Source organism: Netta rufina (assembly GCF_964035555.1).
Source record: "Netta rufina genome assembly, chromosome: 19".
NCBI classification, from domain to species: domain Eukaryota; kingdom Metazoa; phylum Chordata; class Aves; order Anseriformes; family Anatidae; genus Netta; species Netta rufina.
The window spans coordinates 8,460,868-8,483,768 of record NC_140143.1 but is presented as its reverse complement, the minus strand read 5'-3'; the positions used below and the strand labels follow the sequence as shown (position 1 = coordinate 8,483,768).

At 53.1% G+C, this 22,901-nt stretch overlaps 1 protein-coding gene across 1 annotated transcript in view; it reads right to left on the bottom strand.

The window, feature by feature from the left end:
• Positions 1 to 467: 467 nt before the first annotated feature.
• Positions 468 to 22,901, bottom strand: part of UBE2O (ubiquitin conjugating enzyme E2 O) — a 59,408-nt gene continuing 36,974 nt past the window's right edge. The window contains exons 6-18 of the mRNA XM_084298532.1: positions 21,338 to 21,481; positions 20,580 to 20,689; positions 19,628 to 19,778; positions 18,311 to 18,813; positions 15,660 to 15,814; positions 14,081 to 14,193; positions 12,915 to 13,040; positions 11,556 to 11,645; positions 8,554 to 9,211; positions 7,432 to 7,568; positions 6,732 to 6,935; positions 5,982 to 6,039; positions 468 to 4,356 (exon numbers count right to left, since the gene is read on the bottom strand). Coding sequence (XP_084154658.1) covers positions 3,593 to 4,356; positions 5,982 to 6,039; positions 6,732 to 6,935; positions 7,432 to 7,568; positions 8,554 to 9,211; positions 11,556 to 11,645; positions 12,915 to 13,040; positions 14,081 to 14,193; positions 15,660 to 15,814; positions 18,311 to 18,813; positions 19,628 to 19,778; positions 20,580 to 20,689; positions 21,338 to 21,481 — 3,213 coding nt within the window. The 3' untranslated portion in view covers positions 468 to 3,592. The remainder of the gene's footprint in view (positions 4,357 to 5,981; positions 6,040 to 6,731; positions 6,936 to 7,431; positions 7,569 to 8,553; positions 9,212 to 11,555; positions 11,646 to 12,914; positions 13,041 to 14,080; positions 14,194 to 15,659; positions 15,815 to 18,310; positions 18,814 to 19,627; positions 19,779 to 20,579; positions 20,690 to 21,337; positions 21,482 to 22,901) is intronic.

The following is a 22,901-nucleotide window of genomic DNA, read 5'->3' as shown; positions in this document are numbered from 1 at the left end:
CTCCTCCTGCCCGGAGGAAGGGGCAGCAGCTGCCACCCACCCCTCAGAGCCAAATTCGTGGAGGTTTTACACAACTCCAGCAACACCACAAGCCTCAAACCACCCCCATCACTGCCCACCACCTCCTCTCCCACCAGTGAGGGCTCAGCACCCACCCTCAGCACCCGTGGGTGTCCCTGCAGGGGTGCTGCAGCCCGGCACACGCTTACCTTGGTGCTGAGGAGGGGGCCACGAAGGCTCGGAGCCCCCAGATCTCGCTCTGGCTGCACCAGGAGCGGCCCAAGAGCACTGGGAATGAAAATCCAGACAGGCACACCACGGAGCAGGGCTCTGGGGGGGTGTTTGTGACGGTACGGGGGCACTCCGGGCACCCCCATCCCGGGCAGCGGGGTCCCCTCCGGCCCCAGCACACGGGAGGGGAAGCGAGGGCCAGGGGAAAAAAAAAAGAAAGAGACAAGAGTCAGAGCTACTCACAGAGGCAAAATTTAATGGCAAGTCATCTTCCCTCCTTTATTACACCTTGGTTAGCCAAACGAAAAAACAAAAAAAAAATCTGCAGGTAAAAAAAGTTTTAATGGTCACACAGCACTTTATACATATATCATAAGCAACCAAGCATCCACATCTGCACGTGAACGACACACCTCTAAGCATGGCCTCAATAGTCAGGTCGTGGGTTTTTTTTTTTCTTCTTTTCATTTAAATACTGTACAGAATCAAGGCTACAAACTGATTTTGTAATGCTTCTTCCCCAACCCCAGCACTTAAAACAGTTACAGGCTGCTCTTATTTGTACATCACACAGTCGTGTAGCCAGTTTTAAGGCTAACAATATGCATCATGCTTTGGCTTTTTTTGTGTTTTTAATTTTTTTTTTCTTCTTTAAGGTTTTAGCCTCTTAAATTTTGTTACCCTTAAATATTACATACATACACAAAAAAATTACATAGCTGCAGTGTGCTCACCACCAGCCTCGTCACCCAGGAGCTTCACATTATCAAAAGCTTAGAAAATCTGTAAACCTCCGCGCACGCCTCGGGGTGGGACACCGGCTACGGAGAGCGATGCGAGGGGCAGCAGCGTCCCCTTCCAGCAGGCCAGCGAGCACCTTCCCCGCTGGGAAGCCCCAGGAACCTGTGCAAAAGCTCTTGGTTAGGATCGGAGGACAACGAGGAGACTTCTTGGGCCAAGGGGAGGACCTGGGGCGCGAATCCTGGCCGTCCCTGAGCCCTGCGCACCGCTTCCCCGTGTGAGATGAGCTGCAGGGAGCGAAGGGAGGGTGAAGCAAGGAACTGCAGAGCTCCTCTGCCTCTCCACCCCAGCCACGTCTGGCCCTAAAGGGTTTTCTCTCTCTCTCTTTGCCCTGCTGTTTCCAACCAAGAGGGACCAGAGCTCCCTCCCGGCCCTGGATGGAGCGGGGTCAGGCTGCAGCGCGGCGAGGGGAACGGGGGGCGAGGGGAGTCGGTGCCTGCAGGTCCCCAACTGTGACTTTGCCTGGTGAGCAAGAGGTTTAATCGTGGGATGAGCCTCGCTGGCTGCCTCCCCTGCCCCGAAACACAGCCTCACCCTCCTGCCCCAGTCGGCCCTTTGTGTTTCGGAGATCCCCCTTCTCGCTCGCCAAGGGATTCATTCGCTCAGCACCAGCAAGGAGCGGTGAGGTACGCCTGCTCTTCGGGCTGCCCTGCCCAGGGCTCCGAGCAGCTCCCTGGGCCCTGCAGACCCCCTGGCAGACCCCCAGAGCTGCCGGCACCGCAGCAGGGTGCAGGCGACCCACCTGCAAGAGCGGCGCTCGCAGCCAAGCCCTGCTCCCTCCTGGAGCTTTGGGACAGGCCCTGGAAAACCCTGGCAGGGGCTGTGACACGGAGAGGGCTCGGTGCAGCCAGCCTGTGCCTCCAAGCAGGCTCCGGGGCACGACGGGGGCAGGAGGCGATGGGGGCAGTGGGTTCAGAGCCCGGGGTTTCAAGTAGCAGGAAGCACTGCGCGAGATCAGACTGCTCTGCGGGGTTTCTAAACGAGGCCAGATCCTGGCCAGGGTGGAGGGAAGGGGACGCAGCCACGTTGAGCTCGAGTAAGGGAAGGATTTCTCTCTCTGTCCTCCTGAACGCTCAGCCCGACTGCCTCCTGGGGAAGCTGGCAGGACACGCTGTGCTCCACGGGGATGCTGAGGGCTCTCCAACGCCGAGGCATCGGGCAAATGCAGTAGTGCTAGGGGGCGAGCTGCCGAGCTCCAGAAGTGAAGATAAGTGCCTGCACACCCAGAGAGAGGCTTCAGCAAGGTGCCTCGGCCAGGGCCGCGTGGCTCCGGCAAGCCCCTGCCTCCAAGTGCTGAAGGGCACTGGCTCAGGAGCTCGGCTGCTTCCGAGGGAGCGCTGTGGTGGGGATGAGGGGTTGGTGCTGTACCCACGGTGCTGCCAGCCACATCCAGGCCATGGCAGGAAGCAGCTGGCCAGGGAAGGAGCTGATAACAGCCCACACCAGCGCCTGCCGTGCTCGTTACTGGGTGAGTAACGGGGCAGGAACCGTCCCCAACCGCTGCTGCAGCGCGCCAGCTCCTTCCCTCAGGGTGACCCTGCCTCAAACAGCTCCCAAACGCCCGTCTGCAGCCCAGGGATGGAGAAGCAGCAGTCGTGCCAGGCTCAGCAGCCAGACGAGCTGCCAAAGATCTGCAACAGGCCCCAAGATCGCTCGCTACCACCTCCCCGCGTGGGGCTGAGGAGCGGGGCACGGCAGCCGGGCTGGCTGGAACAAAAGATTCAGATAGCTAAGCAAGGAACGAGGGCAGAACCCCGGATCCCATTATTTCTAGAAGACAGGCATGCGTGGTAGGGAAGGGGAAGGCTGCCTTACTCTGGAGAATAAAGAGTGTGGGTGGCTGGATCCGATTCCAGAAGAGCGACCAGAAGCCCCGGGAGCAGATGGAGACCCCGCGGCACTCCCAGGGGGGCTGGCGCCGAGCGCCGCTCTGCCTCTCAAGCCCTGACTCCCTCCAGAAGAACCTCGCAGCTACTGGTGAACAACTAAGACTAGAGCAACTCCGTATGGTGTAGACAACTCCAACGCAAACACAATCCAATGTCTAAGTACATACAAGCTTGGGTCGGCTTCAGAAAACCCATGGTAATGCGGAGAGAAAAAAAAAAAAAGAGAGAGAGAGTGGGAGGGCATCGCCCCCCGCTTCCAGACTACAGCCATCGCTTCTCCTGGCCTGACCCCCAACCGCACGGACCGCCGGGCGCAGCGCTGGGTGGGAAGAGCCTCTGGGTGGAAAGGTGCCCCAAGATGAAAGTGCAGAGGGAACGTGGCTGCAAGACTGCTTCTGTGCAGGGCTCAAATCTTACCATTGCGGGGTCAAACTCGTTAAGAGGAGCACGTACATGGGACAGGGGGGAAGGAAGGAGGGCTGGGGGCAAATTCATGCTTAGACAACCTTTCCTCGAAGGAGCAAATCAGGCCTACCACCTTCTTTGGAACAAACCAAGCTGAGGAAGAAAAGCTGGAAGGAGAAGCCAGTTTACTGGTAACAGCGTTTGCCAATTATCCTTTCTGCTGCTTTCCCTTCTCCCCTGCACCTGCCTGTCCCTAACCTGATGGTTTATTTGTCCTCTGTCCACTCCGGGATATTGGCCCCTGCTAAGGCAGCCCGGTACTGCTGCAAGACACCACGGATGCTCTTAATGAACCCCTTGGACAAAGGGAAGAGGGGGAACCCGATATCGGGGTAACCGCTCTTCTCCGGAAGGAAACTCCTGTAGCTCTTTCTCCTTTTCTTTGGTTTCACGCTAGGCTGCGAGGCAGAGTCCTGGGCAGCCTTCCCCTCGTCCGTTCGGTCTCTGGCCAGGTCTGACCCCCTGGCTTGGCCCGTGCTCTCCGAGTCTGAGTACTGTTGGAGATCACCGGCGGTGGGCGTCGAGGTCGTGAACTCCGAGTCGTCCAGCTCCTCCTTCCCGTCGAGCGCCGAGTCGGAAAGCTCGGCCGCTGCCCCCTGCTCCGCCGCGCTGCCGTCCTCCCCCGGCGACCCCGCCGCGTCTGCGGGGCTCTCGGCCAGGGTGCCGCAGGCGGAGAGGAGGGAGGCAGCGTCCGCCCCGTTGGCCTGTTCGTGACTCCTCTCCACCAGCTCGTTCGTCTCCAGCCAGGACTCGATGCGGGACACCAGGCGCCAGCCGTTGCAGCGAAAATGCTCGCGGATTTCGTGCTCGAAGACTTCCACCGGCCGGCGCAGCAGCTGCATCATGGACTGCACCACGCGGATCAGGGTCATCTCGTTGTAGCAGCGACTGTTCTCGTAGCCCTCCTGAAGGCCCCGGTCGCTGTCAAAGCCTGCCTCATTGTAATAGGGCTCGTTCACTAAGATAAGACCTGCCAAAAGAAAGGGAGAGCAGCGGGTTAAAGGAGGAACTTCGCTCTGAAGCGCTGCCTGCAGCAGGTGCTGCCGGGCCCTGATTTCTGCCGGCACATTTGGGGGGTCGCAGGAGCACCTCGCTGAGATGCCAAACCAGCTTCAGCTGCAGTCACGCTGATTAAAGCTGGCAGCAGAGGGAAGGACTGCAGGAGATGTGCTGCAGGGAAGCTGGGCTTTGGCTTCAGGCAGGCAGCAGAGGCCAGGCTGGACAAATAAGTCTGCAAGATGCAGTGGACCAACACGACAAAGAGAAGCAATTGTGTGAATGGCTCTGTGGCCATTTACTAGGGCAGCGAGGACCCCAGACGCCACCAAGAGCAGCATTCAGGAGTGCTGGCTGGCAAAAAGAGGTTTCCACTGGTGCAATGCAGAGGGCACACAACAGCAGAGGAGGTCAAGAGGGTGGAAGGAGAAAGATTTCACGGCGACTTTCCCTCTCCTAGCAAACCTACTGCCAAAAAACATAATGCAAACACCCCATTTTTCAAATATTTTCTCTTCCTTCTCTTAAAAAGAGAAAGAAATCCAGTCTTTGGCAACAGGCTTTGTTTGATCAGACCGTCCTGTCCAGTACAGTCCCACCAGGGCAGTGCTGAGGCAGCACGTGAAGTCACCCACACCGAGCTTTCTCCGCTCGTTTCTGGCCTCGTCTAACGATGTGCGTGGCACCACCAGGGCCAGGCTGCTGGCACCCTGCCACGGGCTGCACGAGAGCCGGTGCAGGTGAGACCATGAGTCTCTCAAAGACCAGGCAGCGGGAGGGAGAGAGGAGATCCTTCACTAGCGCCAGGTTGCTCCAGTAAAACATTCGGCATTTCACCTTCTAAATTTGGATCCCCGGCTCTGTAAATGAGAGCAGGCCTTGCTCCTGGTGCTGTCCCCCCCCCAGGAGGATACAAACAGACCGAGACTTCAGGAGCCGCCCGTGGACCCGAGGCAGCAGCCCTTGTTCTGTGTCAAAGGTTTCTCAAGTCACATTCCTGGGCTCCCTGCATAGAAAGTTGGCCTTGAGGAGATTTGATTTAGTCTGTCTGCTCTCAAACTAGATATTATAGGGCAAAGCGCTGTAACAGGAAGCCCTGGGGCTTTTCTAGACACACCCCTGATTATTCTGCTTTAGAAGGAGTGTAAACACCAGCATCATGTGCAAAAATATGCCCAAAGTAGGATGGGTGGGTGACTCAGTGGGGATAAAAACAGCCCTGCAAACGAAGCCCGGTTTAGCAGCAGCTTCAATTAGCTTTGGGAACCGACTGAGAACAAAATGGTTCACCTCTGTCAGCTCTGCCTAACAAGCAGAACAGCTCTGTGGTGAGCTGCTGCAGCGAGAAGAAGGGAAAGCATTGTCTCAGAGACCTGGGCTGCAGCCAAAACTCAAGGCGTGAGGAAAGCTCGCACCTGCCTGGACTGCTGAACCGGAGAGATAAGGACGCCGCTTTGTCCAGCGAGGTGAGAGCAAAAGGCAGCAGAAGCCCAGCTGGGGTGGCACATCCCAACTGTGCATCCCCCCTGCCTCCCCTAAACCTGCATCCCCTCTGCCCCCTGCCTCTTCTCGTCCCACAGGTTCCGCAGGAGCACTTACCTTGGATGGAGATGAGTACTTGAAGGAGGCTGGATTTACTGGTCCACCTTTCCGTCCCCTGAAACACACAGACAAACACATCAGAGGGCCGTGGCACCACTGGTTTGCTCCGTGCTAATTGCTGGAGGAAGATGGTGTGGTTTCCAGCAGGAACAACGCTTGTCTGACTTGGCATGATGTGCCAGTGTCCCTGCTGGGCCAGCTCATCTCTGTTATTTTTGCCAGCCCAGCACCACCCCCTATCAGGCCAGTTCTGCCTGGAATGTTGCAAACCCACACACCAGACACCACCTCCAACCCCCCACAGCTGCCCTATCAATCCCCCTGCCCAAAACACACCATTTGGTGGCTCTGGTTACACCAAGTCTCCAGCTGGGCTTGGTGCCCCACTACGTAATTCATCCACTGCGTGAGGGACGGGGACCTAAGCCACAGGAGAACGAATATAACACCTTGGACATCTCTGCTGTACCCAACTCAGCCCAGCCGTGACACAGAAACACATGGGATCTGGGCTTCTGCCCTCGTTACTTGCTGGTCTGGCTACAGGCTTCTCGTTAAGCAAAGACAGGCGAGGGCCAAACAGTCCCAGAAGAAGCCCAGCCCTAAAACCTGCACCACCACCACCACCAGTCAGCCAGGACTCGTGGCCGGGTGGTTTGTTCCAACAGTGGGCTGGCACCACAACCGCTGCTACCTGCAGCAGTGGGAAGAACGTGGCAGAAAGTGGTGGGTGGCAGCCAGCCTTACCTTGCCGATCCACGTCCCCAGGAGGCTGACGCACACTTTGCCGTTGTCGTAGAGGTTGGGGTTGAGCCTCCCGCTGCACTGCGAGAGGTAGCGGAAGAGAGGCGGGACGGCAGGGTAGATGTTGGGGAGCTGGATGTCGAAGAGGAAGAGGCCGTCCTCGTAGGGCGTGCGCGTGGGTCCTTTGATAAGTGCTGAGAAGAGATCCTGCGGAGAGAGGGGATTGAGCCACGCGGCGCTGCGCAAAGCCCGCTTGGCACAGAGGCGTTGGCACAGAGATTAACTCAGCCCTCGCCAGGGAATTGCAGGAGTTCTCAGCCACCACATCTCGGGGCACCTTCCCCCACAAGTTGCACTTCTACCGTGGCCTTATTGTGCCTCTGGGACTGAAGCTGGGCCTGAGAAGGTGGCCAGTAATCCCCACTGGTTGCACCATCCCTTCTCTGGCTCTGTGGGACAGGCACCCCCGTGGGCAAAGCACCCGAAGCGGGTTTCCTGCCGTGAGAAAGCCTGGGTTGTTTGCCACCCCGACTCAGGGAATGCAAAAGCAGTTATTTGCAGTAATTACAGCCGTACTTCGCAGGCTGCACACATTCCTGCGCCTCTAACGCAAGGGATTAGGGCGAAGCAGGGAATTGCAAAGACCGCGAGCTGGACTTTGAGCCCAGCTCCAACGCGCAGGCACCGCCGAGCAAACACTTGCCATTCGATCCTCGAAGGTTTTAACCATGATGCCGTCTGGCAGGGAGGTGGCCAGGAGAGCCATTTCTTTCCGCACAGTGCTAAAGAACTTCTTTGCTTCTGGGGGCTGGAACTCCATTTTCTTGAAGGCATGGCTGTCTGTGGGGCAAGGAGAGAGGGATTAAAGCCTGGAAACTGCCACAGGCTCCTTCTGAAGGCAAATCTATCCATGTATCAAGCCTGTCACTCAGAAGAGAAGAAATGGGGGGTAGCAGCAGCAAGAGAAGCTTCAGAAGTATCTCGTTGAACAACCCCAGCTCTTGCCAGTGAAGACAAGAAACCCTAGAGCTTTTCAAAAATAACCCAGCTCCTGCATCAGCCCGGGGCAATTTAACTTGCGTTGGTGCAGAGCCAAGAGGCAGCTAGAGATTATTTGAGTTTTCCCACACCGTACGGCAGCCACAACCTGCACCTCCTGTTCTTTTGGTCCCACAAAGGGCCCTGTCATGCAGCTGGGACAACGAGGCATCAAAGCGATGACCTCCTGTCTGCAAACCCTGAGTGCAGCTCCCTGCTTTTATTTATACATACCTCCAGAACAGGTTGGCCACCTCCCCTTCTCAGGTCTGGCCGGCTTGCCGAGCACACCTCGGGCTCTGCTGTCACCAGTGTTCCTCACGGCCAGATGCTCTTTTTTTTTAATTTTTGGCTGATTAACATTAACAAGGACACTCACCCAACCAAGGACAGCCAGCAGAAGAACACCAGCTGTTCCTGCTCTGCCTCTAAACCGATCCACCCCTGCAGAAAAATCCCGCACAAACCCCGTAGCTTTGAAGCTACTGATCTCCACAGCCCTCCAAAGTCAGTTTCCGATGTGGGAAAAGAAAAGGGAAGCCCATTGCTATGGCTTGGAAGTGGTGTCAGTGCCTAGAAATGCCACCAAAACCCCAGGTTCCCATCCCAGAACAGACTGTGCTACTGAAGTTGTCCCGATTCCCCCGCCCCAGTTAAACTGTGAGAAAGATCGCGGAGGAAACCCAATCCAAGAGGCCTAGAAGCAAATGTTTTGGAGAAAGATAAACATTGCAGGACAGCAACACAGGACAGGGCCTCCCACGGCGGCCTGCCCCGACACGCTCACCTGGAGCATACTCCAGCACGGAGAAGACTTCTCCCTTGGCACTGGTGAAGGTGACTCCAGGCTTGCCCCCGCTCTGCTGGCAGAGCACTGGTGTCTCACTGGGCCACTCCGACCTCACCGGTGTCTGCGCCTCCGCTTTTTCTTCTTTCTTCTCCGTCTCCACCATGGCTTCCATCTTCTCCTCCTCTGCAATAGCCACGTTATCCAAGGTCTTCTTCAGGTTTTCCTGCAGCTTCTTAATATCGTCCAAGAACTTCTTCTCCCGAGTGGGTTTTTCCAGCTCCACAGTGGGGGAGGTGGGAGAACCAGTCAGCAGCTGCTCCACAGTCATATTTTTCAGGCTCTCCAGGATCTTGATGGCTTCCTTCAGTTCTCGGAAGCTCTTTGGGGCTCCGTCCTTGCCAGCTTTCTCCGCAGCGAGATCTGCAACCGCCATAGCCACAGCTCCCTGGACTTGTTCCTCTACTTTCTTCACCTCCTCCACCACCGGCTCCTCGGGCTCTAACTCCTCAATTTTCGGGTGGTCGTCTTCCATGAGGCCGTTGTCTGTCTCCCAGCTGTCGCTTTCATCCTCCCACTCCGAGGACGCCCCACTGGTGCTGCCGTCAACAGAGTCATAGTCTGACTCCTCGATTTCCGACTCGATGTTGTACAAGTGCTAAAAGGAGAGCACGGTTAGAGGAGACACCCGAGCGCCTCAGCTGAAGCACACACAGAGCCTGAATCGTTTCTGAACGCAGGAAAATCACTTCCCACCATGGAAAGGGTGGACAGGGTTTGTCTGGCTGTTGCAACCACTTCCACCTGTACAGGGCGGATGGTGTTTGATCCCAGTGGTGTGCTCATGGATAACCCGCACAGACCGTGAATCAGCACTGCCCCATCCTCCACTTCTCCAAGTAGGGCACTGGGGGAAAACTAGGGCAGGTGGAGATAGGATGCAGCCAGCTCGGTGGCTGGGATACAGCCGACCAAGGAGAGCAGGCTAGGGCCAGGGAGCTACCCAAATACCCCGGGGTTTCTGAACACATGGCTAGTTCAGAAGGCACTGGGTATTAGGTGTGGAGCTCGTGTTTCCGAGGCCTGCCCCTGTACCAGAAACCCTGCTGGCACAGAACCCTGCATTTGGCTGCCTCGACGCTGTCCTTCCACAGAGACAATGCTGGAGCCAGGAAAACATTCACAAACCAGATTTCTTCTCCTGTGGCACACACTTCTTGCCACCAGAGCTCTGCTGTGTTGCTTTAGCCATTGTATGTCACTTCTGCTTAAAATTCAGCTGGGACAATAAAGCCCAAACAGCTGCTGAATAAGCCCTTACATAAAATGTTCTCCTCCCTTTCACAGCTGAAAGCTGAGCCCATCCCCACTCCGTCTACCCTCCTCTCTTGTAAAAATGCTTCTGCACATGCTGCATCCCTCACGAGGCCCCCTTGCAGGGGCTTACAGACAGCTCCAGCTCCAAGTTCCCTCACGGAAGCAAGGGAGCAGGAACAACTTTGCTCCTGACACTTGAATGGTGGCCCTGAATCCTCTCCTTGCACGATGTGAGCCTAGAGGCTGAAGATGTGAGCCTAGAGGCCACGGCATGTGGACACTCAGTCCTTTTGTCAGAGCCCCAAGCTGAACAAGCGCTGCTCTGCCAGTCCCGTGCCACCCAGAGACAGGCAGCTCGCAGGGGTCAGCTGGGTTCAACACGAGTGACTGCAGGCAGGAAAAGCCATCAAAACCCACCGCCCTCAAAGCTAATCCAAACCTGAGCTGGAAAAGTTAATTAGCCAGCTACGCCATCCTTATTTTTAGAGCTGAGAGAAAGCGCCCAGCCAGCTCGTCTCTGAGCACACGGATTGATAAATCACCGCTTCCCCAGCTGATAATTCACGCTGCTGACATTTCCCCGGCTCCCGCAATTACGCAGCCGAGCAGAATGGAAGGGCCTGGCGTGACACAGCAGGAGCTGCGGCAGAGCCCGAGCTCCGCAGCGTGAGAGCAGCCCTTTGTGGGGCACGCATCAGACCTCCGATTGTGCCTGCGACCCGAGTGCATGTGACATCAGGGGGAAGGGAGACAGCAGCCTGCTTTGTGGCGCTCCAGCCCACTGCCATAGTGCGGGCATTGACTATTCTGCTGTAATTAATGCAGAGCTGCTTGCTTGAAAAAGAGATCTTGATCGAGCAGATGCATCTCTGCAGCAGAGGCAAGGGCGCTCGCTGCCACGCTGACGGAGATGGGAGCTTACAGAAGCTGGGCTGCTCTTATCTTTGGGGTGTCTGCGCTAATTTGAAGCAACAAGGAGGAGAGCCACGGGACAGAGCTGTATGTAGTCGTGAATACGATTACGAGACAGTCCAACAAAAAAAAATTAAAATAGAACAATGCAGAAGAGAAACGCATGGGGTTAAGTGGATTAGCAGCGTGGTTCTATCTCTATTTTAAAGCTTGCACTCAGCTCCTTCCCCTCCCTGCCTTGGGAGGAGATTCGGGTCCGATTCCTAGGTTAGCTAAGGTCACAACTTGGGGCTCTCATCCAGCTTCTGGGGGAGCTTCTGAAACCAAATAAAACACTACAGTGCCATTTCACAAGCGAGACAGAAGCAGCAACAGCTTTTCAGCAGTTGGGCAACACGGTTAAGCTGGGCTCAAGTCAAAACTGGTGATCACTTCGCTCTGCAACCCCCGTCTGCAAAGCTGCAGGTGCTGCAGGAAGGCTGTGGTCAGAGCTGCGAGCATGCAGTGCGTAAGGAACCAGCAGCCTGCCTGTACTTTCCTGGCAGCACAAGGCTCTCTAGATTGAGAAGTAGCCATGAGCAATTAACTGCTCAGTCCTCCTAAAAAAAAGCAACAATTTTTGTGTGCTAATAGAGGTGTGAAGCCACCCTTTCATATGGGAAGGCAATAAATAGAGCAAGATTCCCTTACAGAGCGAACCTCTTTGCAGCTGGCATTTAAAACTCGTCACTCAGCTAAGAATTAGAGATCACACGTTAGGAACAGGACCTCACCTGAGGCAGAATGATAGTCTTGGAGTTATCAGCCCACACCACTTCCACCTTGCTGCTGACATCCACGCGAGCCACCTGTCCCACCGAAGGCTGTGGACACAAGAGCAGTTTGTCAGCCTCTTTTCTTCCCCAGGCTGTTCAGTGCAGAGCAGGAAGCTCTGGAGAAAGAGCTGTGCCCCACGCTGGAGACCTCCAAACCTGCACCCTCCTATAAAATGCTTGCAGCTTGGCCAGAGAGCTGGCTGCAGCAGAAGGGACAGGAGTCCTGGGGTCCCATGGAGAGGGGGAGAAGAATCCTACATGTAGGGTTTCCAGGAAAAACCCCTTAACACTACCGTGGAGATGTGGAAAACCCCTCCCCATGGTGGAGGGCCCCCAAAGGGCTGGTCTGGCAGCAGAATTCCTGAATTTTTCACCAGGCTGAGAGCTGTGGCTTTCCCCAGGGGCAGCACCAGGGGTACCTGCCAGGAAGGGACCCGACGGTCCCCTGGAGCAGGCTGCCCTCTAGTGGGTTGCAGGAGCCACCCAGCAGGAGGGGCTGACGGCGGCTTTCCCAGGGAGCAGGAGCAGACCTGCTGGCACAGAGGGTGCATGTTAAGTGGCATCTTGCACTGGAAGGTTATCTGGGTCAGCCGAGCAAGCACGGATATGTTTCACGCTGCTGAAACCAGAACCGCAAGAGGAGCCATCCCACACCTTTTAACCCTTTTTGAGAACGATGTCTCAACAGCTGGAGATCTTCCAGGCAGAATAAGGAAACCTCTTTCCTAGCAAAAAGCGTATTCATGGAATCACTTAGGTTGGAAAAGGCTTCTAAGATCATAATTAAGATCATCAGGTTCAACTGTTATTCTCTACAGAATAAATTGCTTCCCCTTCCTTCCCAGGAGATCAATTGACTCGATCAAAATTAACACGTATGCGATAAAACAGATGAAAACCAGAACCCCGATCTTCTGCGGCCAAATTAAATTGGTTGCATGACAAATGCACCTTCACTCTTGGCTCAGGAATCCACAGAATATTGTCATATTAGAGGTTGCTCAAATCCTAAGCAATCCTTAAGCCTGATTAGAAACCATCAGGCAAATGCTTGATTCTTGTCTCAACACGTGTTCTGGCTGCGTTACAGTCTCTGTCACCACGGTCAAAGGATTTCAAGGTTACATCTCCACCAGACCTGGAGATGTGATATGGCACTCATGACAGCAGAGGATACTATAATACAAAACTAGCAAGCTAGGCAGTTTAGGACGCCCATGTGGGGTCTAAAGCCACAGCTCTCCCACTGACTCTTTCAAGTGTCCCCGGACTAACACCTGGTGACAACATGGCCATGTAATGGTGCTGAGAACCCACCTCATCTTCCTTAGCTGTGGCTCCGTCCGAGTTGCCGATGCGAATCACGATGTCAGTAGTGCGGAAGCGAAAGTCTGGGTGGTCAGCAATGTCGTACACACTCACGTCCTCCTCCTCCCCGATCAGCTGTGTCAGAGACAGAAGGCAAACAGGTCAGCCCCAGGATGCTGCACCGCCCCTCCCAGCACGCCTTCAACACCTAGGGTCCTCCTCATCACAGCTCGTCCATTTTCAGCCCTCTAACAGGCTGCAGGAAGGAACTGCTGCGGTTTGTTCAACTCCTCATCTCAGCCTGTAGTGCACCAACCAAGGAACAATAATGAAAGGAAACTGATGGTCTCCCTCTCATCTCTTCAGGTTCCCTCCTCACCTTTACTTCGGGTTCCATGCCGCTGAGATGACAAGACGTGCAAGAATGTTTTATTCCCTTCTGAACAGCCAGATTTCCCAAAGCAGCCCCATGGGGCCCAAAGGATGGCATTTGCTTTAGAAACAATTTGAAGGCAACTGGAAGTGTCTGGCAAAGAGCTTATCGATTGATGGGAAACATCTTTCATTCTATTTCTCTTGGAGAAGTGCTAGGAAGTCACAAATAATGAGCAGTAAAGCAGAACACAGCCCCAGACAATGCTGTTCTGTTTCTAGACACGCAGGGCCCTGCTCACTTACAACGATGCAGCCCCTGTCCCAAGGCAGAAGGCCCTGCAGCAGATTTGAGAGGGGAGACTTGAACCACACATCTTCCACTAGGCTGCTGCCCACAATAGTCTGTGAAATTGTGTTCCTATAAGCTCCCCAAAAAGCAGGATAATAACACATGGATTCTCCATCAACCAGTAAAGACACAGTAGGGAAAAATTCTTACAGTGAACTCAAGAAACCAACTGCCTGTGACTACAAACATTTCCATCCATGCCAGAGCCTGGTATCGATCATGGGATGAGAACGCTTTGCTTGTTCTTTGCTGTTATGCAGGCATCTAACAAATGTGCAGTGTCACCACTTCTGGCTGAAGTCTCCCAGGCCCACAAGCACATGACTGTTCCCATCCTCAAGGACAAACTCCACCGCAGAGCTGACTTCCAGGTTTACCTGTGCGAACCTCGTGCTGTTTTGTGGCTGCTTTCCCTCAGCTGGCCTCAGCAGGCACTGGCTGCTGCACTTACCTCCACGTCGTCCCCGCTGGATTTCAGCTTGAACCACTTCACCACGCAGGTACGGCCGATATGGTCACCAGACTGCACGACGCCGTACACGCCGGGGTCCTGGGAGCTCTGAGCTTTTGGTCACAATGGCAGGGGAAAAAATAGACAGGTTAAGTAAGGAGCACAGCCTTCACACGTGCCTGAGGCTGTCAAGCTCCCGAGCTTCTAGCTGAAACCTTCCCTTTGTGAATGGCACGAGGAAAAACAGTTCTTCCTACACAGTTGAAACTACACTCAGCTAAGGAGATAGATTTTAATAGGGCACGGAATGGTGGTAAAGCGAGGTGATGTTGCATCAAACAGGGTGAACATATTCACTTCGGGACCCCTTTTGAGCTCTATTATAAAGAGAAAACAAGAAAGCGAGCCATCCCCTTCGTGCTCTGCCCTCCAAGCCACTTCCACGATGACAGAGTGTCTGCGTTCCTGGACAGGACAGCCGAGAGCTCCCTGGAAGCAGCCCTGGCTGCCAAGCTCATCTGAAACTGCGCCACCCACAACAGTTTTGCTCCTCTGGAAAAACGCACAGGACAACAAACATGAAAAGCAGGCAGGACGAAGGCATACATGTGCATATGCCTGCACCATGTATCCTACAGAAAAAAGCTGGGCCTGGACCACATCTCTGGGCCTGGGCTGTTATCCAGACACCCTTCAGGTTTATGTGGCTGACAGGATCCACCTCTCAGCACGCTTAGCAGAACTGCAGGGAGCCCAGACTCTGCTGGCGGGTATGCATGACACGGGAATGCAGATCCCAAACTGGGACAGGAGGACTGGAGCTGATGGCTATCTTCAGTTTCCACAAAACTGGTTTAACCCACGAGACTGGCCAGACTATTGCTCATTACAAATGGGCACACAAAACTTTTTTTTTTTTTTTTTTGACAACCAGCTTTTCATCTTCCCAGCCTCTGAGAAGACCTTGTGCTCTCCACTGCTGAGGGTCGACTACAGAAGCCAGCTAAGAGCCAGATGCCGTGCCATCAATATCATGGCCTAAAGCAGTAAATCTCCCAGTCATCTTGAACTTGTACTGTGGCCCCCACTAGCATCTCCAGTCGGTTTAGTGAATGCGAATGCCTCTGGGTTGCCAAAACACTAAGGAAAATAGAGGGTCATGACATGCAGGTCCTTCAAAGGATGCAGCAGGAGATGAGTTTTTTTGTCCCTCCCCTCATTCTGGGACAGAGCTCAGAGCCATTTGCACTCTCACGGAGAAGGCAGGCCATCCTGCTCTACAGAAACACTGAGAGCCCTGGTTTTGGATTCTTTGCATTCTTCCTTGGCATTTACTCCTTTCACATCCTGCCTGTCACAGTTCAGCCTTGGAGTTTAAATAATGGTTCTCTGCTGACATTCAGGTAAAGTCACCTCAGTCGCTCTGTCCCCTGTAAGGCTCTTGTGCCTACCTCACACGAGTACTACTAACAGCTACTGTAAAAAGGGCTAAAATGTATGTTAGAAGATCCGGATTGAGAAATACTTTGTAATTAAGAGCATGTTTGCTCCCCGAGAGCGTGTCTTTGACACTCAATACCTCTTTTGTCCACCACAAAATCCCCAGGGCAGAACTCATTGTTGTCCAGATGATGGACGGGAATCAGCTCATTGGAGCGAATGTTCGTCTCCACGGTGCCATCCTGCCACATCACGTCAGCCGAAGTCATCGTGGTCACCACTTCCACAGCAACCCTGGAACACAAAGCCGAGGAGTTACCAGAAGGAACACGCACAAAACCCACCAGAAGCTGACAGCAGGAGTCAAGATGGATCTCGGCATTTCGCAGCACCACAAGGATAAGTCACCAGGCTGGGAAGGAAGCTTGGTCCCAGGGAAAAGAGCTACACAGCAGGCTTGGTTTTGACAGGTTCTCAGTCACTGCACGTTACACTGCAGATGTTACAACATATACAAGTCTGTATTGCATGAGGATTTACTTTCCAGGGAGCTGAGCTTATTTTATTGCTAGTGGAATAAATTAACGTGACTACTAGCACCCACTTTCTACAGCTGGTTGAGGTAAGGCAGTAGCTGGAAATACTCAAACTGAACATCTTCTCCACTGAAACACCTCCTAGCAGCCTGGCAGCTTGGAGGAGCCTAGGACTGGAAAGGAAAAAGAGAGCAGCTTCCATCTCAGCCCGTCCAGAAAGGAAAAGAGGCAACACATTGAACATGCGTAAAGCAAAAGGACGTTTTACTAAAAGTCTCCTTCCTGGTAGCTCAAACGTATCCATGAATTTGTCTGCGGGTCCAAACCAAACCCCAGGCACACAACAAGGCTGCATGCTGGTACTCCTCTGAAGTGTGACAGTCGGAATTTATTCCGTGCTATAGCAAACATGAATGTGGTGGAAGGTTCTTTAGAAAAGCCTGTCCAGATAGCCTGCAGTTCCGTTCTGCCTGGCTCCACACAACTTGTCTTTTCAGCCCCATGCTGAACTTAAATACAGCCTTTATTTGGCTGGCCAGGCCTTGCAGACAACACAAGTGCTGCATTTGTGTTGGGTTCAAGTCAAACCATAAAGCGGATACAATAGGCTGTTTTCGCCCACCCCTGTTTTTATGAATGTCAGCAGTGAAATGTTCTGAAGTGGAAATAATCCGAAATTTCTGGCAGGGCCAGCACCCAACGGCAGAGCTTATCAGAGAGGGAAGTCTGTAGGAGGTCAAGTGTGGTGGGTAACACGCCAAGGGAGGATCCCTTGTCTTGTAGGGGATGCAGAGCTGAGGATGGGAGAGGGAAAAGGCCAGGGGACAGGGCACAGTCCTGTCTGCAGAGCTGTTTATGCTGCTTCACAACTCATTTTCCACAATCCATCACTCCTGGGCACTAGTAAAAATCATTGTGCCTCCTCATTAAGAGATACCCAGAGGAGTGCAGGCTGGCCAGGGAGCTGCAGCAGGTCACTAAAGGAATGGAAAAGGCGGCCTCAGCACCTTCCTCGGAATATTCAAGCAGTGAAGACCACTTGTACAGAGCTTTACTCAGAGGGTGGTGAGGCCCTGGCACAGGCTGCCCCAGGAGCTGTGCCTGCCCCATCCCTGGCGGTGCCCAAGGCCAGTCTGGATGGGGCTGGGGCAGCCTGGGCTGGTGGGAGGTGTCCTGCCCATGGGCAGAGGGGTTGGAATGAAAGGAACTTCAAGGTCCCTTCCAACCCAAACCATTCTGTGATTCTACAAATACTGCTCTGTTGAGCTTTGTGACCTTCAAACAGTTTCTCCAGAACCTGCAAGGAGTAAAAAAAAAAAAAAAAAAAAAAAAGAGCTCTCCTTGAATACAGGCAAAGCTAAAGTAAAATGAGAATGAAATTCAAGGCATTTTCAAACGACTGGATTTCTTAAATCCTGGTAATGTCAATTTTCTGGGAGGATTCTCACGTATCTGCATCAGAAATAAGGTAACGCAGAGTTTTTATACAATTAAGTAGCCCAGGGAAGCCAGCAAGGTAGGCTAGCCAGCTGTCAGGTGCCTGTGCTTCCCCTGAAAACAGTTTAAACATTCTCAAGTTCAGAAAAAGGGATAAAATGCTGGTAGTTATTTCTAGAAACAGGCAGATACACGCAATCTGCCAAGCTGTGGAAATCAATTCTTCTGAGGCTCTCAAGGAGTGCGTTTTGATCATTAAAAAAAATAACTAGAGGCATATTAGTAGCAAAGGTCACAGACACCTCTACGGAGCAGGGTAAGGATAAAGCAGAGAGCACTGCAGTACGAACCCCTGCCAGCACAGACCTCCCTGAGCTCTGCAGGCAGCTCTCTATGAAGACCAGCTGTCCACGCTGTTGTGGTCTGTCCTCAGTCCCTCTGCAGAAGCTGCCAGCGAGGTGGCCACTTAGTGTCATGTTTGAGCTGTGCAATCTTTATTCGCCTCCTCCTCTGCGTACAGAGCCCAGTGCAGCACAGATACCCCGGCGATGCCCCGAGGCACAGCAGAAATAGAGTAGCATCGGTGTCAAATCACGTGGCCCCAGTTTCATCACGAGTTGGACGGAGACCAAGCTGATCTCACACAGGTCACTGCTCAGTTATCACAGAACGATCACTGCTGACGACTACGGAGCAGTGTCCTAACACGAGGCACGCCATCAGCCTCCACCCCAGCTGAGGAGGTGGTTAATATCAAAGCTGAGCTTTGATAAAGGAGATTCTGGCACATATACCTGCGCTTGGAAACCCCACTCACCTGTCTCCTGGCTTAAACTCCCTTGAAATCTTGGTCTTCTTCTTCTTGTGCTTCCGCTTCAGGTTCTTGATGGAAAGGGGGATGCTCTTCTTGCGGCCGGTGCCACTGCCGCTCTGGGACGAGGCGGTAGAGCTGGCAGAAGAGGTGACAGAGCTCGTGTCATCGGTGTCGTCGGCTGCCTCGTCATCAGCATCTTGCTCCATGGACTGAAGCCGGTAGTCAGACGACGCCTCGTCCTTCAGCAGGTAGGGAGGCTGCTGCTGCCGCGCTGCTGCTCCCCCTTTCTCTTTCCCCGTTTCTTCAGGCTGCTCCTCCTTTCTCTCCCCTGCACTCGGTGTGCTGTTGGAAGAGTCGTCCAGCTCACACTTCGATTCAGGCTTAACGTCTTCTGCTTTCTGGTCAGCGGCTGGAGCAGACTCTTTGTCAGGGGCTTCAGCGGTGCCCTGAGACTCGGGGGAGCACGACATGATCTTCACTATCTGCTTCTTCAGCAGCCTCCTCACCTACAGAAAGCAGACCTGGGTCAGACAACATGCCTGCACACTCAGCAGGCTACCTAGGAAGAGGTAACTTTGTACAGAGGGATACAGCACCCCACGGGCCTCCCCACATTTCCCAACACCGAAGTATTCTGCAAACCAGCGAGTCATGCTGGCGACAGCACGCTGCAGCCATCTCAGCACCGCTCTGCTCAGGAGCAAATACCAGCATCAGACTCGTCCGTAGGAAGGCAGTTTGGCTCTTTCAGGCTATTTTAAGCGAGCTCTGAATGCTTTGTGATGGAAGGTCACAACAGGCTGCAGCAGTTAATCTATGTAACAGACGCAGCTGTGCGGGGAGGTCACCGTGAAGGCTGATGATATCCTGTTATTCTAGGAACACCGCTGCTCTACAGCCAGGGTGCAGAAATCCTAACCTGACTCATTTGGCCTAGGAAGGCTTCTTTGTATCACCGCAGCAAGGGTTTAACCGAACAGTTCAGCTCCATGAGAAATCTGGGGTCACGTTAATGAAAATTACACGCGCCCAAGTCCGGGCGGTCAGAGCACAGCCTCACCCCTGCAAGGTGACACCTCTGTGTTCAGTGTCCTGTTCATGTTCTCCGGGGGCATTAGCTGCATGCCTCGCCCAGGCAGTGGAATTGCTGCACAAGGTGACTTGGTTGCTGGCAACAACAAGCCATTACTCTTTACAACAACTGCTCCAGGAGCGGCATTTCGGACCACGTGACTGCCAGGAAGATTTCTGCTTTAAAAGCCGCAGCAATCAGCAATGATTTGAGAAGTCACATCTCCCTCCCTCCAGCCCTCAGCTCACCTTTTTGGCAACCGATCCTTCACCCAGGACGCAGTTCCTCTCTGGGCATTCACAGGTAATTTTTGCAGGCTCCACTTTGTCCGGGAACACATAGAGGCATCTCTCCCCGAGCTGCCTTTGGGCATGGTCAAAGCACCCCAGACGCTTTACCCTGGTAGGATGGGAGGAGAGCCATGAGCCAAGTGTAAAAGCAGTAACAGAACCCAGCTGTGACCATACCCTCATGCCACTGAGGCTTCTTCTGGGGTGCCAGAAGCTAAAACAGCACCAAATCCTTCCCAGGCACACAATTATAGAGGAGGAGTGGGGAATCTCACTAGGGACCGGGTGGGGATAGAAGGGGTTTGGGTGGGACACCAGTCGCTCCTCTCCCTCTGGTTCCCCGTCCCAGCAACAGCTGCCAAGAGACCTTTATAGCTGGCATTGTTTTTTGCTGTCATCAGAGAGCTCCCCTCCTCCAGCCTCCCTAGGAGCTGCGGACAGCACCGTGCTGCATTGTGCTATTACTCATCTGACTTTTCCGTCTGAATTTTGTCCAGCTCATCTTTGCAGCTGCAGCCTGCAGAGGGCACCAGATGCTCCTTCAGCAACAGCTCGTGGCCAGAGCAGGACCCTTTATTGCCTGCTGCACACACATTTAAAAGGTGAAGCCTGCTTCAGGCACAAATGGAAGGGCAGGGGAAGAAGTGAGCAGGTGCTAGACGCCACTTTCCTCTATGCTCTTGTTGGCTGGGAAGCACTTGGAGAGAACAGCGAGATGCCAGCCCTTGTAGTGATAACTCTAGGGCCTGCTCAACTCGCTTGGAAGCTATTCCTTCACCTTTATTGAACCTCTGGAATCCAGGCATAGAACAAGGCAGAAAAGAACTGCAAACAGCAGCTTTGTGTCTGATCAGCTGCAGGCATTGTCACCCCCAGTTTGTGCAGAAAAGAGGTTTTCAACTGCCCTCACCTGGACAGGTTCTCCTGGCTGATCACAGAGGGGGGAGGGCTCACACTGTCAGTGCCTCCAGGACAAAAGCTTTTAGTGATCCAAGTGACTTTTAGTTCCACCACCTGCACCTGCAATGGAAAGAGACAAAGACATTTAATTTTTCAGAGGCCTTCTTACACCAGTGTCTAGGATCTGAAAGTTTCAGCACAAGAAAGCAGCAATCCTGCTTTTGTTATTTAAGCTGGCTAAAGTGCATTTCCGTGCGCCCTGAGCCACTGCAGCACTCCTATAACGTGGCTCAGGGCAACACTGAGAGCTCCTACAGTTTTTAAACTTCAAGAAAGATATCTGACTTTGGAAGGAAGCTACAGTACATACAAATCAGCAGCCCAATGTCACAGAGACATGCTAATGGACTTGGAGCTGCTCCCTCTTTCAGCGAGGAGTCAGCAACATTTCTCCCTTTTTGGGCAGCATGCAATATTAAGTTTCAACAGAAGAGTTGCTTCCACTACCCTAACCATCAGCCATACAGGCCTTTAAGTGTATTGGCACGGGATCATCTCACGGGGTGCCAGCGGGGACCCTCAGGAGGAAAAGCCAAACCCTGCTCAGAAGTCCCGTCAGTCCCCAACAAGAAATCTGTCACTGCAGAACAGAGCCCCAGCGCTTTTTCTTGGGGAAGGTTACCATGGCAAGCTGACTCCGCTCCAAAACAGCAGCCAGGGACCCGTTCTGTGCAGAAAGAGGCCGTGTGTCAGCTTGTCAATCCTTACCTCTTCCACCACCACTCTGAACTTGCTTTTTGTGCTGAGAACGGGCTTCACACCCGAGAGCCACTGCACACTGGAAAAGACTTTAGAAGGCCCGATGAGGACTTGCCCGGGATAAAAGCCATATGAATCATCAAAGAAAAGACCCTGTGGGGAAAGAGAGGAAAAAACAACATAAAGGGCTTGAGTTTTAAGATTCCAGCATTTCTCTTCCCTCATCCGTGATCAGGGATACTAATCAGAGAGGAGAAAGTCTCGCTTGCAAGTTGCCCATCTCTTAAAGTTCATTCTCCTCCCGAAATCAACCTAGCAGTTTCTATAGCAACCTACTCTATCACACATTCATACGGGATTATGACTCAGTGTGGGAGAAGCAAAGGTACTTGCAAGAAACAAGAGAGATGGATTTCACACAGACGTTCTCGGTAACAAGGCAGCCAAGGTGTGCCCGATCCTACGGAGGGGCACCCTGCCTTTGCCACGCTCCAGTTCAAGCACCTGCAGCTTTCAGGCAGCCAGAGGGATCCTGCCTTCACTCCTCTGCTTGTCAAATTAAGTTTCTGAGTATTCCTTCTGTCTTAGGTGGATTAGTTAATGTGACAGCCCTTTGAAAACAAAACAGGACTGTAAACAAAACAATTACTTCCCTAGAACTCTTTCCGCTGATATTCAGAGTGATTTGAAGAGGCAAAGATTCAGAATGTGGGGGCGGACAGAGCAGTTTAGTGTAGAGAGAATACAGAGTGCAAGAATGTATGGAGTCTTGTAATTTGTCAGGAAGGATAAGAGCAGTGCGACAAGATCTAAATCAGGCGTGTTTCCAACAGCAATTCTGAGCACAGCATCCAGTAATACTGGAGACAACTCATGTCTCAGTTTTCTAGAGGCTTGCAGTTTCACCTACGTGCACTTTAAAGGCAGTCTGACTCCAAAAAAAGATCTCAAAATCAGGTACCTAAAAGTTGGATGCTGCTACAACGTGGATTTAACAAGCACAAAACATGCTGTACAGCCCAAAGCAGCAGAGACTAAAATACTGGAGAATGTCTATCAACAGACCACACCTTTTCTGTACAGGACAAGAAATCACAGCAGCACATCCTATTAAAATAACATTCCATTTGCTCTTCAAGAAACAGGCAAACAGAAATTAAGTTTTAGATCTTTGCTTTGAAGGCAGGGAAGGATAAGGGCCGACTGTGTTGGTAGTTTTTAACAACTGTATGCCATTCTCTCAGTCAATTCCCAGTAAAGCTGCTGGGAATGCAGTGAGGCTCTGGAGATGCTATTTGGAAGGACAAGCAAGCTTTGTCTTCCTTTGAAGGTGAGGTAATCTAGATTCCATCACCACACAGGGAACCCTACATTTCAGCTGACAGGCTAGCAAAACCTTCCCCATCACCTGATGTGGAACATGCCAGTGTGATGGCAGGCCTCCATTCAGGGAATGCGACGGACTACAACAGCAACAGTGTTTTACACAATCTAGAACACCTTTTAAATGAGACGCCCTTTTCCAGAAGAAAGCATTTAATTTGAAAGTATTAAATGGAGCCTTTTCAAGCAC